This window comes from Falco peregrinus, chromosome 11 (assembly GCF_023634155.1).
Source record: "Falco peregrinus isolate bFalPer1 chromosome 11, bFalPer1.pri, whole genome shotgun sequence".
NCBI classification, from domain to species: Eukaryota; Metazoa; Chordata; class Aves; order Falconiformes; family Falconidae; genus Falco; species Falco peregrinus.
The window spans coordinates 12,048,614-12,065,311 of record NC_073731.1 but is presented as its reverse complement, the minus strand read 5'-3'; the positions used below and the strand labels follow the sequence as shown (position 1 = coordinate 12,065,311).

At 38.9% G+C, this 16,698-nt stretch overlaps 1 protein-coding gene across 13 annotated transcripts in view; it reads right to left on the bottom strand.

Moving 5' to 3' along the window:
* Positions 1–16,698, bottom strand: part of LTBP1 (latent transforming growth factor beta binding protein 1) — a 216,663-nt gene that overhangs the window by 20,054 nt on the left and 179,911 nt on the right. For all 13 annotated transcript variants that reach the window (XM_013300211.3, XM_055816603.1, XM_055816605.1 and 10 more), the window contains 4 exons: positions 14,135–14,260; positions 11,847–11,990; positions 4,407–4,589; positions 3,012–3,098 (listed from right to left, as the gene is read on the bottom strand). In XM_013300211.3, coding sequence (XP_013155665.1) covers positions 3,012–3,098; positions 4,407–4,589; positions 11,847–11,990; positions 14,135–14,260 — 540 coding nt within the window. The remainder of the gene's footprint in view (positions 1–3,011; positions 3,099–4,406; positions 4,590–11,846; positions 11,991–14,134; positions 14,261–16,698) is intronic.

The window sequence follows — 16,698 nt, the reverse complement described above, 5'->3', positions numbered from 1 at the left end:
CTGTGTTACTGTAATTGTTATGAGGCCACGCAGAGCAGCAAGATGGAATAAAGCCTTTACACTTCTCTGTTCAAGCAAGCTTTGCTTTAAACAGAGGACCCCAGGAGCACAGATATCCACAGGGGAAAAAAACAGATGGTGTGGAAGAGACTACGGTGTGCTTGTAACCAGAATGGGAAAGGGAAAACTGGTAGACCATGACTTTCCCTTTCTATTGTCAGAGTAAGTCTTGTGGCACACAGAGACTGGAAGAATCTGCAGCCCCCTTTCCTTTCCTTTGGTATCACATTGCTCTTAGCTCCAGGGGAAACATGAAGAATATGGCCTGTATTTTCCAGTATAACTTGCTTTACCTAAGGGATTCCCACCATGGATTTAATTTCATCACACCATCTAATTACAAAACTTACTAAGCAGTTACGCTTATGTATGAACTTTGTGTCTGCTCTCCTCTCTCCATACAGTTTGGTGACTGCTGTACATGGCAGGGAACCTTCATATCCACACTGCTTGTGATTTCATTTTTCAAAGCTACATGCACAACTTCTGTGGAGACTTCCCACCACGTAGGAACAATTGTGTCCGTTGCTAAATATAAGCCTGCAACTACTTACAGACCTAGTGACAGCTGACAAAAAGAATCTACCACACTCTCAAATGAGGCTAAACATTTTCAAGGAGATTTCTTCAAAAATATATGCCGGGTCACATACAGCTTTTCACATATGTACACATTTTTCCTCAGTCTTGTATTTGTTGCTGTCAGAATTCTATGCACTTCCTTTTTTCCAAATGGACTTTTCCTTTGCTAGACCTACCTAGAATAGTCTGTTAAAGCTAGGCTGGTATTAAAAATGGCAATAAAAAGCACAGTGTAAAGCAGGTGATTCTCCCTTCAATATCAATTGTCTTAATCCACTGTCTTATTTATAGATTTACTCTGGGGCAACACAGATTTTAGCCCAAAGCTGTCATTTCCAGCTGTACAGCAGTTTTAAAGGTGCCTTATTCAAATGCTTACTTTTTCCAGAAGACCTGAAAGGGCTACAAAACTATTTATTTTTACAGCTACTGTTCCAGCCACTGAGTGGCTTCAAACGTTAAATATTTTAAGTTTGACTGTTTAGCACCGAGAACAATGCAAAGATTAACAATATACGCATCAGTCTTTTTCCTATGGAACATGGATTTGTGTCGGGAAAAATGGGAAGGCCTGGGAGTAGAATCAAGGAAAGCTAGCTGAGTACATTCATTTCTGACAGATAAGTCCAATTAAAAAAGCAGGAGTTGCTCCTACAAAAGCAACAGGAACATACAAGTTAGTGTAACTGAGAAAGATCACATTACTAGAAGTACTTATCCATTTATTGTTTGTCCTTTGTGCCACTCCTAAGGTTATTACAAAATAAACTTACTGAAAACAGAAGAAGTCTTATTATGGCAAGGATTTGTGAAAGATATTTCCTGATGAGCTATTTCCACACTGCAATATTCATGGCAGCTAGAGATATTATCAACCCTGAGGTAGCACAACAAAACCAAGGGAGTTTTTCTGAGGCACATTTGGCCATACTGTACACAAAGCATGTCCGAAATCTACATCGCAAAAATACACAGAAATCGAGATCTGCCACAATCCCTGAACAAAAATACCCTCAGAGAGTGTTATGTCCTTTAAGATGGGCTCTGTGACAGTGTTATGACTTGTCTAGATGTAAACTGCGTCTGTCCAACACTGGTCCCTGCCACCACCAGTCTCGGGTCTGGATCCATCCCATGGGACTTCGTTCTTTTTTCCAAGTTGGTGGACAAAGAAACACCTTCAGAGAGTGGAGGTCTTATGTCAATTACCCCATTTAAATGCCCACGTTACTCTAACGAATCTGGATATTAAGTCCCTTGTAACCTTTAGTTTTTTTCCACATCCCATGCGCTTTACAGGTACAAAGAAACACCTGCTGAGGATAACACAAAAATATGCATAGGGCAAAGAACTGAACTCAACCATGGTCTACTCACTAACTGGACAGGAGAATCGACCCAGTAGTGTCCTACTCAGTGAGGAAGGGTATTTTGAAGAAGTACACCTAACAACTGTTAGGAAAAAATCCAAGATCTTTCAAGTCCCACCAATTTTTGTCATCTCTCAGAATCTGGTCTGACAGATTAGTGATTTAGCTAGAAGCAACTCTGACAAATGCTCATCAACCATGTGATACTATGCCTCTGCTAAGGTCTTTAGAAAATAGTAAATTTTACTACATTTTTATGTGATATGAACACACAGTACTTTCTCCATTTAGTTGGTGATTTGTAAAACAACAATTCCAATAGGAATATATGAAATGTGTGCTTTTCTAAAGATCCTGTAGCTGCTGTGTAATCCAAAGAGAATACTTTGACTTCATTTTAGCTAACACAAATACAGGGTGTTTATGCCAAGAAAAATTAATCTCAGAAATTATTAATATTTATGGCTTCTTATCAAACTTGGAAAGGAATTTTGCTGATCTCACTCTTACTTCTCAGTGATGCCAACTCCCTCCCACCCACATCCACCAACTACTTCTATCACTCATACTTTACAATCTTCTGTTCAATAATTACTTCATGAAGCAATGAAAATACCATTGCTGGACTTGATTCAGTTTTTATATTCATTCTCACCTGTAGGTCTAATGTTTAACAGAACTTCTCTTCTCTTTTCCAACTCCCCATGCATTTATTTACAAATTTAAGGTGGCTTTGTGTTTCCTATGTAAATGAGTATTTGAGGTTTGTGGTCTCAGCACCTACTCTCACAGTATATAGCACTTAATTAAACCAGAATATTACAGAGACATTCTTAACAATCTGTCAAACGATGATTTTTAGTAATGTTTCATCTCACAAGCTGTTTTTATCACCTAATAAAATTTGCATTAGTATGTTTACATTGCTGGCTCACATTTCTAGTCAATCAACTACCAGAACTTCTGAAATAATTAAACTTAATACAAGTCAGCACTGACCTTTGTAATTCTGAGCAAGAAGCCCGTAAGATGATTCTCCAGAGGGAATGAAACCTTTTCCTTCAGGACACAAATCAGTAAATTCAGCTAGGAGAGAAAGAAATCAAAAAATTACGTCGTTAAAGAAAAGTTACGTACGTGTGTGTTACATATGTGTTTCAGGGTATTTTGAGAAATCTGAGGTGACGTTTTGCCTTACTCACATCCATCAGGCAATCACACACACCTTTAGCTAAATGGGGGTGCTAACACTACAGCCCGGCTTTCCCCTGCTCTCAATTTGCAGAGCTAGCTTTGAAAAACCCAGCTAGGGTGCTCACAGCATCACAGAGCTCCACACAAACTCATTTCTCTTGCTCCTTGGCAGGAGAACATAGTCCTTACTGGGTTTCGTGGCTCACTGTAGTTATAACAATACCGGTAGCCAAATTATCTTTAAAGCTAGCATGGACCTCTACGAGCCATACTGCAAGCGCCATCTAGACATACCCCAGCTGAGATACAAACCCCTGTCCACATTTTTCAGTCCTTATACAGCAAAAACACTAATTGACTGCAACAGGAGAACATGGTGTGGATTAGAGAGGGAAATTATTTCAAGTGGCTTGGAGACCATACAGAACCAAATAAACCTATCCAAGCAGAGAGACTCTTTTTGTAGCACATTTCATTTCAGTTTTGCTGATTCTAAAGTAGTTAAAACAGGAATTAAACATGATACATTTGTGTGAAAAGTAATCTTTAGTGTTTAATCTCAGAAAGTTTACACATGTTCTCTCTTATGTGATTTCTTCCAGCCAGATTCTGAATTTCAGCCATCACTGTTTATGTTTCAAGTACTGTTTTCAATATTTGTGACAAATATCATATGGCTATGTTTTTCTAATTCAATATTTAGAGGTTAAACAACAGTCTGCAGACAACATGATTAACTGAATTGTTCAGTAAGTAGCAAATGTAAAACTAATGTCACAATATATATCAGTAATTCGTAGTGCTGTAGAAAAAACATTACAAATAGCTGCAGACTCAAAAACACTGTACTGCTTACCTTTGTTTTCCGGCTTGTGGGAAAAATCTAACATGTTACTGTAGCAACTGGAAAAAGCTTCTGTGAGAATCCATCTTTGTTTAAAATCAGTTGGAGATAATGCCGTTCAGTAACAGGCTGCTTTTATCCCTAGGGTAACTGCAGTGAAGCCAATGGATTTACACCAGGTATGAATTATTCCTGTTAACTTTTCCTCCATGGAAGTCTCCCATGGAGAAGTCATGATTAAATAGTACAGCATATGGGATTTAACGGGCAAGCCTTCTCTGAAGGCAAAGCGTGCTACTGTTAATATAAACACAATGCTTCAAAAGCTTGCACAGGGACAGAAGACATCCTCTTACCAGTTCCGAAGACAGGGCATGGGAAGATTTCACAGTTATCACCCCAGCCAGCACCCAAGGTACAGCAGCATTCTTGTTTGGTTACATTGGACGTCAGTACGTTGTCACAGAAATTAGCATCGTTCAGATTGTAGTAGCACTCCTTCCTTCCATCGTCATGTTGATCAGACTCTATTGGTAATTCTAAAGGCAAAAAGAAGACATAAACCACATAAGATGACAAGAAATGAACCAGTTTTACAGGAGAATCAGAAAAGCCATGGTACCTCAGTTTCTCCATAGTGAAGAACAGCATTGTCATCAAGCAGGGAACAAAATGGTTAAGCACAAATTTTGGTTTTAACTTTTTTGTTCTTAGGAAGAATGATGGAAATTGATAACCTTCCTTTTGACTTTTTCAGACTTGTTCTCCAACTTGTCCACAAAGGGATTCTTCACATTCTTTCCTTTTTAAGCAATGCACGATCTACCTGCTCTCAGGTAGGTAAGACAGATAAATCTCGAGGTGACTAGTTTCCTTTTTATCTTGGGAAATCCTTTATGCTTAGCACTTAACAAACGTTTAATTCACAAAAACCAACTAAAAACTATTGTATGGTGGCTGATTCTCCATTGTTTGAGATTTCATTCCTTTCTACTCAGGCTCCCACACAATATGCCAGGCTTGAGATACTTACCCAGTAACGCATGTATCCACGTGGGAACTAAAACCTTATTTTATCTCAGGTAGACAGCTCAGCTATTCAACCACCATGCCTAACTACTGACATGGTGCTTTTCACGTATGAATCTGGAAGCTCTTCACAGAGGTAAGCAAACATTACAACCTCATTTTACAGATAGGGAGCTCAGGCACAAACTGAGGCGGCATGATTTTCAAAAGAATGAACATTTCCAGCCCCTTTTAATTTCCCTGGATAAAAGCACGTTCCTCACTTGAATACAAGGCCCTTTACGATTTTGCAAGAGTAACTGACTGACTTCACGGTAAGCAGAGGAATATAATGCAGATGTCAAGTTAATTGACTCTGTGCTTTGCTTTAAAATAGGCATCCAGCCAAGAAGTCAGATCTTCTGTCTTTAGCAGTTGAGTGGGTCCTCTCACAATATTTATAAGGACTGGAGGCAAAAACAGTCTATTCCCATAGATCCAATAAAGACCCCTTTAATAGTCAAAGACCTTCTGAAAGCAAGGCACTCCTAAAGTGCACCAAGAAGTGAGTTTGGAAAAAAATACCTAGTTAAAGCTTCTGTGTTTGCAGAACTTTGTCTCTCTAACCTTGCACTTCCACAATAATTCTCATCAACAGCTCAGAAGTGGGAACTATCACATAAGATTGTTATTCACACTTGATCAACATGAAAAACTTCATAAGCTGTCCATAAAGTAATTGAGTTCTAAAACTACAAATGCTCACATTTATTAATCAAACCCAAAACTTTGTTCAGGAACTTAGGACACATAAATCTCAAGGTGACTAGTTTCCTTTTTGTCTTAGGAAATTCTTTGTGCTTAACACTTAACAAATGTTTAATTCACAAAAACCTACTAAAATGTATTGCATGTTGGCTGATTTTCCATTGTTTGAGATTTCATTCCTTTCTACCCAGGCTCTTGCACAATATGCCAGGCTTGAGACATTTCTCAGTTAACACATGTCCAGGTGGAAATCAAAACCTTATTTCATACCTCAGTGACAGTGCATTTCAAAAGGCTAGAAGATTAGTAAGACCCAAAGAGTTGTGGCATATAACTACCTTTGTTTACCTTGCAGTTCTTTTCAAAAAAGAGCCAAAGGCTGGCCCACTTACAGGTATCGGTACACCTGGGCAAGCCAAGTTCACCTGAGCACCTCATCTGTCTGCCCCTGTCTCTTGGTGGTCAAGCTCAGCCTCTTTACGCCAGCTGTAGGACAGATTTTTCTGATCCTGTCCACTTAAAAAATAATGGTTGTGAGGTAGGAGCTTGAAGACGGTGATTGTTCAACAAATGCTGAATTATTATTGCACTTCAATAGTATGAACATGTGCAATAGTTCTTTTGGCTTCTAATTCCAAACAGATAATTGGATTTATTTCTATTTTCCTTAGAAAAGTGATCGTTTCTGTTGTGGGAGGTTGAGGCGCTGAAAGACACCTCTATTCAAATTTAGTACAATGTTGCCACCTGCAAGGCAAAATCTCCTTTGCCATTTCACCAAGGTAACCAAGTTGTACATTAAAGGAAAGACCCAGCTGAGTGCTGATTTCATCTTTGTTAGTTTAGCCTGTGGTCTCCCCTTACCAGATAGTTACAATTTTCCATCATGTGCTCAATTTCATAAAGTGCGGTGGTTTTGTGGTATCAGCTGCTATCCAATAGGAACTACGTTAAGACTATCATGTGTCACAAAAACCCAACTGAACTAAATCTGTTATTCCAAGGTGAGAGAGCAGTACTTCAGCCACCAAATTATAATTTTCCTTGGCCTTTTGCCATCTCTCTAACTGAATCAAAGCCAAATCTTCACCAGGAGAAAAGGCATGTACCAGAGAAAGAACACCAGAAGCTGCCCCAGGAGGAAGGGGAGACAGTCTCATCATGTCATTGTTTATTCCCATCTTACATATGATGTGTTGGTTTTTCCTCCCATTATCTGTTCAGCAGCTTAAAAGTCTGTTGTTTACACAGCTGTGACTGAGGGTTAGTCAAACAGGCGTCATGAATGTTTGGAAAGCAAATGAGACACAAATCTTTCATTATTTTTTTTTAAACCAAGGCCAGTCTGTGTCTACAAGCTTATAATTTCTCTCTCATACATTAACCATTTCTAAAGAGATCGTTTTTGAAAGTAGTTTCACTAGGTAACAAAACATGATTGGAAATGGATACTTTTTTTTTTTTTGTATCACTGTTCCGGGTTTTTTGTTGTTAGAAAATGCAAAATATCTCTACCTAAAGCGCACTGGTAAAGGAACATAATTTTATCAGGTTGTTGATATGACTGTTCCATTAACAGCCTATAGGAGAGATTTCTTTATAGTTGTTGCTAGATTTTAATAAGTATTTATTATTAATAGATTTATATACCTTAGTGTAACCTTGATCCAAGAACATGCTTCAGCGTGTGTTTGGTGCAAAAATGTGCATTAGTAATATAGGATTCAGTGGATAATCAGGATATTAGCATATGCTTAGACTTCAGCATACTTAAATATTTGCATAAATGGTGGCCTGTTAGCAACTGTGACCTGAAAAAACCAAAACATATGGAATGGATGGGATCTTAAATGCTAGAACTGTGTACCAATGCCTGTTACTCACAGGTGGAATCAGTAAGGTGGTTGCTACAGTGAAAAATCATCACTTCCAAAACCTCAGCAAAGACTCTGGTAACTGAGCAAACAGCTTGAGTAACACACACTTTCAGAACCTGATTTTCAAAAGGACAGTAAAACCAGATCGGTATGTGCCTATCGTCAGAGTGTACTTGTTTAGATTTCCCAGTTGGCTCCACATGCGGCAAGCTACACCACCTGACGTGTGTGTGTGTGCAGTGTATATGCATATACATGCATATGTACAAATCAGGGATTAGTGCAAGTGATGCACCTTTAAAAATGGTATCTAAGACAATGTTCATAGATGACTGAAATTCAGATCATTATTTACCATTACGGTGCACACCGCCATAAAACCCCCCCAAACAAATATGAAGAGTTTCCTTTAAAGTCTTAACATTTAGAAAGCCCTTAAAGTTTAGGAAATTTAGAAATTATACTTGGGCACCAAATTTTTAGTCTTGAGGAAGCTGTTTGGATAAGATTTACAAACTGTTACTTGGCAGCCTCAAATTTTTGGTGCTGGTGGTTGGTTAGATGCAGGGGGGCACTGATTTTGTTTTAATACAAATCAGTCTAGGAGGTACTCATGGCTAGATACCAAGCCTGTGATTTTTACTTATAAAGCCTAGTAAAGACTGTTCAATATCTTGCTGTAAATAACTGGTCACATTTCATGTATCCAGGAGAAAGCAATATCTAAATTAGCTGTAGGTAGCTCAGTGGGCCCTGGCACCTTAGCAGAATTCTCTCACTGGGATTCTTTGCAGTGGCGGAGCTGTAACCCAAACTTGTGAGCTCACTGACCTTTGTATATGTAAGCCAGATTCCTGCTTATATGCTTCTGTTTACACCCACACTTTTGTTTGCAGTTCTCATTTTAAATCATACCAATTATAATCCTCAAATATATACTATGCTTTATAGCTTCTGGATTCAACGTGATTAGGTACATTCATAATGTATTAGTAATTTAGATGCATACTAGAACATGCATTTTTTCTTATGTAGAAACAAATAAACCCATGTTAATATGGATAATTAATCAAATGTCATTCAGCTTGATACTTGCTAGGAATTCATCATAACTGGCTTTATATATCTTGCTAAAAGAATACATGAGAGGACTTTAACCCAAACCAGGCATTTTCTTTTCTCTCTTAGGTACGAAGATGTATAACAGCAAAGTTTCATCTAATACAAAAGAGAGTTCTTTCCTCCTTTATCTTTTCTTCCTCTGGAAGCATTTACTACATTTTTTTAATGGCAGGGCAGAGAGGAGGGGAGTAAGACAATCTAACCTTACACAATTTTTTGTTTGTTTGTTTGTTACTGGAACATGACAAGGTGGGCTAGCATTCCTGACACACACACTGAGGACTGATGCAGGACACAGCTAACAACAGATTTCACTTGGTGAAAATTCATCTAAATGGAAGGAAGTCTTGAGATCCCTAATGGCAAGTAAAGTGTAAACACACAGCATTCCGCAAAGCTAACAGCCTTTAACCATATGCAAAAGAGTTCCCAAATGAAAGTAACATTTAAACAATTTTCACCTATTCACACTTGATATGAGGTGTATAAGCATTTCTTTTTGCACAAAAGTACAAAATGAGAAATAAGCAAAAGCTGAGTAAACCACACTGAGCTATAGATATCTGCAACAGGCTAATGCTGATTGAATTCTTCCTTTCTGAAAACAGGCATGATACAAGCTCATGCTGACAGACGATGTCCACATGCACCAGGGGAGCTCTCAAAGCACTGCACCTGACTTGAGTATGTGTGGTTGATTCCATGGTTCTTTGTGGGGAGATAGCATGCTATTCCTATATGATCATGCTGTAGCTGGTCTCAGGGGAGGCTGAAGTACTCATTGTTGGGCAAACCAACATAGCTGTTATTTGCTCATCCTGCACCAAGCACGTGGCTCTTATGTCACTTACAAATGGGGAGGAAAGGACTGATTTCCCCCCCCCCCCTTCAGTTGACAGATGTGCAAGGGCTACCCATTGGTTCCCAGAACAAAATAGGAACAAGCAAAGTCAGCAGATGCAGAAGAATGAAATGTGTACTGTCATCTCCTGAAATGTCAAATCCAGTGGTACATGGGGCAGTGTCACCATTGACTGGTCAGTCTCTGAGGTCCTGAGAAACAGAAGCCAACTGGTAAGAGAAAAAAACACCCAGCAAGGCTGCAGGATGTACAGGAAAGCAAGAATTCTTTTTAATAAGAACTAACAACAGTGCTTTCCTCCTTTTACTGTGGAAGAAAAGTAAGAGAGTAAGTAGTGATATCTCTGTTTCTAGTACTGCCACTTTTCCTTATTCTAGTTCAAGAGCATATGGTGTCAAGTACATCTCACTGGGTCCTAATTTGCACATCTTCTGGTCTCCTATGTGAGATCTTCCTCCTCGATGACCTAACCAGAGAAGATTAAAGCACATATTTTGGTAGAGCCTGATGAAGGCTGGAGGGAAAGGAAGAACGGCTTTTTTCCAAACTGATCACAGTAAAGCTATGTCCACTGGTGACAACAAAATGGAGTTAGTACTGACAGTAGAGTATTAATCTGTTGACAGTACAATCTGTCACTGGGTTTTTCATCCCTTCCCTCCCCACAGTAACATTTGGGTATGTCCTTGAATGCTCCTTGGACTTGACTTGTTTTTACAGGGGCCCAGGTCCTCTGCTCATTTTTCTTTAGCTCTGGTTTTGTTTTGACAAGTAGCTGAATTCCCAAGTACCAAATTCTCCTCACAGTACCAAAATGAAGATGGTATTTGCATCTCCTGCAAATCTTGGTAATATAAACACTCTTATTCCATAAATTCATGGAAGAATTTTAAAGGCTACTACTGCAGTTATCAGCAGGTATTTAAGCTAATCTGCTTCATGGTGGAAAGGTACTGCAGTATTTTCCCTTGCAAACAGGAATGAAGGCCGTACCACTGGGCATTGCTCTGCTGCTTCAGCCATCTTACTTTTTTTCATTCCTCCTTCATGAAACTAGCTCCTGTAAGCCTGAATCTTTCTCACAACATTTTGCAAATGTTTGTCAAACAGCTGTTAGTGATATTTCACAGGTGACTTCTTGAGTGCTGCTGAGTGCTACATTCAGTGATAAAAATACTTGTTGCAATTAGGTCACAGATACTTCAACCTTGTTTACAAGTCTGAAAGACTGTGAGTGATAGGAGAAAATAGCCACAGCCTTGTAAGCTGCAGAGTCTGCACCCTGGCTCCAGAACCAGTTATTCTAAAACTTTCCAGAAGCTAGACCAACCTGCAGTGTAAGAGCAAAATACAAATACCAAGATTCGCATTTTGGAGGGGGAAAAATGCCATGCAAGTGAATTCCTTCATTTATTGTACTCTGTTGCTCCTTATTGTGGGCCTGTTCCTTTCTCCAAACTGGATCAGTGTAGAAATGTGAGGGCAACTTTAAGAGTTCGAAACTATGTTTTAATGAGTGTATTTCCAATAGTATTTGCAACACCCAAAACCAAAAGCCCACAAATCCAGTACAATGGACTACTAGGAAAAACAGGACAAAAGACAAAGTAAACCAATCAAGAGCACTCAAAAAGGCACTCCAAGAGACCAACAACAATTCAGTGTTTTGGTTTTTTGCTTTCCCAACTACCTTTTCTGAGGACTTATGTTAGGACTAGAAAATGCTAAGAGGACACTGCTATATACAAGTATTTTTTTAAGCATATGCTTCCTTAAACATTACCCAAGTGTACTAGTGGATATTTGCAAAAAGTAAAATCACTCAGGCCATAGATTTGATTCGATATCACATTTCACTGTTAACAGTACAGCAAATGAGACTGTTTACTCTTAACAGCTGTAATTGTTCATTATTATTACCAAGCCTGTTGATGTATAAAATTTAGAAGGTGTTTCTGCTGTATTTTCTCTGCTGATGATTCACTGATAACATTCCATCCTAGAAACACCTCTTCTCATCCATGTACGGTCAAGACAAAGTTTGATATTTTTCTGTTGTAGTTAAATCGACACCGGCATTTAAACCAAGATTACCTTTCCACTGGTTACATATGCAGTGGAAATAGTGCCAAGCATGCAAAAATCTGCTGGCGTTTTACCTGGTGAGGCACGGAAGCGACACTGTCCGGTCATCGGATCATACTCCTGGTTTTCGTCAGAGCACAGGCACAGGAAAGACCCATCGACATTTTCACAGAGGGCTTCGCCACATACTCCACTCAGCATTTCACATTCATTCACATCTGGGGAAAAAATCCCAAACATAAATCAATTCAGACCCATTACTGACAGTTTGTTCTTTTATCTGCTGTATCTGTGCCAATATTGTCTGCCAGATTACAGATGTGATCTCTGGGGAAGGATTAAAAACTCACTAATACCTAAGTGGATTCATAAACAAGTAGTCAGTCTTTTGAAATAAAGGCCCCTGAAAGCTACAGTACAGTTTATAGACTATTGGTGCTGATTAGGTGCTGCTTGCAGAGCAGAACACTGGGCTTTCCTTTTTTGTTGGTTTTTTTTTTTCCAGGTTTTTTTTGGTTTCTTGCTCATTTTTAAATACTTGCTTTTCTTTGTACCCTACCCTTATGTTGGGATTAAGATTCAGACTAAATTCATTTGTTTTCTTATCTTTATTATCAAACTTCCACTGAACTTATGGAGCAAAATGAGTAGGTTATGGTGCGATTCAGACTGTACTATGAAAAGAGAATTCCCTTTTCTCCTCAAAATCCCATTTTCGGCTGCTCTGGAACCGACAAGAATTATCCCCAGGTCACCGAGGGAACCCCTGCTGAACACTGCAGACCACCTCCCAAAAAACCCCACATATTTTTAGCATGGATTCTATATACTTGCTAACTAGTCTATCCTGAACGTTGTCTGCTGTTCAAACAAGGGTTACCAAATACTGTCAGGATCATTTAACTTCACTCTCTTTTCAGTTGCTAAAGTTTACATTTGAAAATCTACTTTGTCTACTGATGACAGAATTTGAAAATTATAATTTATGTAATGCAATTCAGACATTTCTGTAACTGTTGCCTAAAGTACAACTTGTGAGGCAATGATTTATCCTTTTTTCCTCTTATCCAACAAGAATGAAAATCTAGTCATATGAATGAAAGTGCATTTTTGCGTAGTTTTATATAAATATGCATTTTAACTTATTGTTTGCTCAGCACTTTTAGGTTTTTCTTTGTGTTTTTTTTTCTCGATTCCTGTCATAAGGAATAAGCCTTTTTTGTGGGGATGTTGCCTGACCAGGAACTAAACAAACTTACCTTTTCCTAAAATTGTTTTGGTAGATAACTGGCATCAAGATTTTAAAGATTATTTTATATTATACAGTGATTACAAGAAAAAAATCTAAGGTATTATTTTATGGTGCAGAATCACTTCACTGGCAACTCAAAATTAAATTTGGTTTCACACCAGCTTTTTGCTTTCTGTCTTTTTTGTTTCTTTCTGTGCTTCAATTGTTTCCATTCTTGAAAAGTCACTGTATGCAAAAATACGCATTGGTATGTTGCAAACTAAGTGCCAAACAGCATAAAGAATTTTGTAATAAAACTATTTAATATATTAGAAAACACTTCTGTAAAACTTCTACCTCCTCCTCTCTGTTTGTTATTCTGTTCAGGTCTCTGTTTGTGGTAAATGTGTTTCGTCCTGAGTCTGGCTTAAGAAATTGCGTAATGAATACCTTTCCTTGATCTGGTATTAATTTTATATTAGAAACTTGTGCTGCCTCAGATGGTTCTCAGGTCCAATCATCACTATTAACAACAGATCTGGAAACCTATTACTCACAAGAGAAATGTGCAGTGTTTACATATCTACAAAAATCTCACATCTTTTCATGGTGATAGGTGTCTTTCCTGGAGCTCGAAGCCAATGTTAAAATCAGTTCAACTCTGCTGTGCCTAGGGAGGTGTGCCATCTAATTCAGACTGGCTGTACCACATGCCAGACGTTATTTCCTGTAGGGGGTAGCACAGAGTTCTGGTTATTCAGCTAAGAGACTAAACAGATGTTGCATTTAAATAGGCTAAAGTATTAAATTCAATCTATTACAATTTATATTTGTGAATAGTCCTGACGTGCAGAAATAGTGGGTTTTCTTTTTTTTAAGAGATAAAATGAGTGGCTCAGCTTATTTGCTGTTGGTTTCCATTCAACCTTAATAACAGGTTCTCATTAAACAGATATGCAATTATGTTTCCATCTGGCACAAAGTTCAGTGAGTAAAGCACAGCTCAACCTTATTTTACTAGTAAATGGTACAACTTTTACAAAATGATGGAAAACAAAAACGTTCTTGTGAAGAAATGCATTTTGCTCACTAGGACCTTGCAGGAATGACTACTTGCACATAAGAACTCACCTGTACACCCTTGCCCATCCTGAGTGTCCTGATACCCTTGGTAACAGAGGCAGCGGTAGGAGCCATCCATATTTTCACAGAACCCGTGACTGCCACATATTGTGCCGTTTGCACATTCATCAACATCTGTAAGGAAGAATTTTAACGTCAGAGAGGCCATGTGACAGTCAAAGGCAGACATTCATGAAGAGTGCAGAAAAACAACAGATGGACCGTTTTTGCCAACAGATGCAGTGATGCCCCTCTATACATTGGGAAGGAAAACACAAAGGACAAGACAAAAATTTAATGTAAGCAGATGTATGATTTAAGAAATTGTTTCAGTGTTAACTTTGTAGGAAATATCTTATGTCAGACAACAGTTTTGGTCAACTGTCTCCTATATTTTCCACCAAACCTGCCAATCATGGCGTGATGTGACATACCACAGAGTAAGACATAGTTTAAATATGACCATCTCTTTGACTTACAGATTCTTCCAGTGTAGCATTTACAGTTAACGACGTGTGCAACAGAACCCATTGTGCCTACAAGAAGAGTTCAAGGGTTGGGTTGCAACCACTGTGCGGAAGTGCTGCACAGATCTCATTCTGGCTCTCAGCACAGAAGAAAATTTCAAGGTGTATGTGTACGTGGTAAGTATCTGTGAACTGAGCCTTCTGGCTTTAATCCTGTAAGTTTACAGATATGAATAATCTTACTCAGGTAGGTGAAGTAATTACGTCTGCATTCTGTGCTGGCCCTTCCATTTGTAGTTCCCTGTTGTGGTTTGCTGGCTTTACACAAGAGTCACTTGCATGAGTAAGTCTGTTCCTTGACTCAGCTGCCCATTAAACTATAGCGAAGCAGAGCTGCTTGTGGCAGAATGTGGCTTATTTTTGTAAGCATATTACAAGTGCTAGGAATGTATTATTTTTATCTGCACTCGAAGAAAGACCTAAACCCAAGGCCCTGACCATCTGTGGTCATTAAAGTTGTCATGGTGTGTTTTTCAAAAGGAAAAACATTAACTGAAACTGGGAACCTGCCAGCACACTAGGATTAGTACCTTCTGCCTTCTGAATTCCCCTGCAGTTTGAAGCAGAGAAATTATTGCTATATTTCATTCCTAGAAACCATTATGACTGTAAGGCTGCTGTCTGCTTGGAATTACCTTCTGCACTGTGCCTTGGGGGTAATTACATTTTAAATGATGAATAAAGTGATTCACTTTTGATTTGTCGGGGTACTATTGTTAGTTGTGCACATTAGAGTAGACCTTCATGTGATGGAGCCACCTCCAGTGCGAGCCTTAGGCACTCTCTGAACTAAAGAGCTGGTGGGACTGAACCCTGCATCGCCGCAGAGGGCTGTGTTGTGTCTTTCTGGAAGGAGAGATTAGGGCTCAAACATAGTCCTGTCTGCTCCTCCAGCTCTTCACAGCTGTGTCAAACAAAGGCCTAGAAAAGTCAACAAAGAAGCACCTCATTTTTCTCCTGACAGTGCCCACCGAGCAAGGACGTTTTTACTTTTAATTCTCAGTCTTCGAACCACATGGTCACAGCTCCCCAGGCCATCCAAATTTGAGCAGCACGTCATCACCGTCCACACACGTTACCTGTTGTGCTGCCCTCTTGCTCCCCAAGCGCTCAAATTCATTCACACGTGCTTCCATCTGCCTCAGGGAGCAGCTTTTTGGGGTCTTGAAAACCAGCTTTTCCTATGTACCATGGCTGGGGTTTGAACAGGTTTAGAATGGCATATAGTTTTTTTTTAAGGCCAGAAGAGACTACCCACAACCTCTAAAATAGGTTAAAAAACTGTTTCAGGCAATTTCTGTACCAATAGAGTAAACTCCGGAATTTTAACATCTTTTTCAGAAAGGCATCTAATTTCACTTTAGGATGTTTAAGTGATGGAAAATACACCTCTCCTACTGAACTGATCCACTGGTTAACAACCTTCAGCTAAAACACAAAATTCATGCAAAACCTGTATGTGCTACATAGACCAAAATCTAGGGGACCTATAAAAAAGGTACTTGCAGATGGAACAGGCACAGTAATTTATTTAGTTTGATGGTTTTGTAAATAAAGGTTTTGATGGTCTTTATATCTTGATTTATTAAACAACAGTGGAAAAATATTGAAGGAATTTATCTTAGTAAGGGTTGTTTGTATTTGGCAAATAATACAGTAGCCAGTATGCTTATTCTCAAGGAACTGAATATGAAAATTTGGGTGGTTTCTCCATACTGAACTTACCAAAGTCTAGCACAAAACCTCTCTAGTAGAATTAATTTAGCAACAAGAATAAGCAACGTATCTGTATTAAAGACCTTGTCAAAGGTCAGGTATTACCTTTGATACCCTTTCCTTTTCCAGTCACCATGACAGAATTCTAAAATGATGCAGTCACTGGGACGGACTCCACAGATGATGGAGTCACTGGGAGAAAGAAGATACAGATTCTTTATAGTTGTGTTTTTCTGGTCCCTCCCTCTTGCTGCTGTTCACTGTACCTGCATAACGTATCCAATTTTAATATTTAGCCTCATGAGGTCAGTTGCACATACCTGGTCAAAA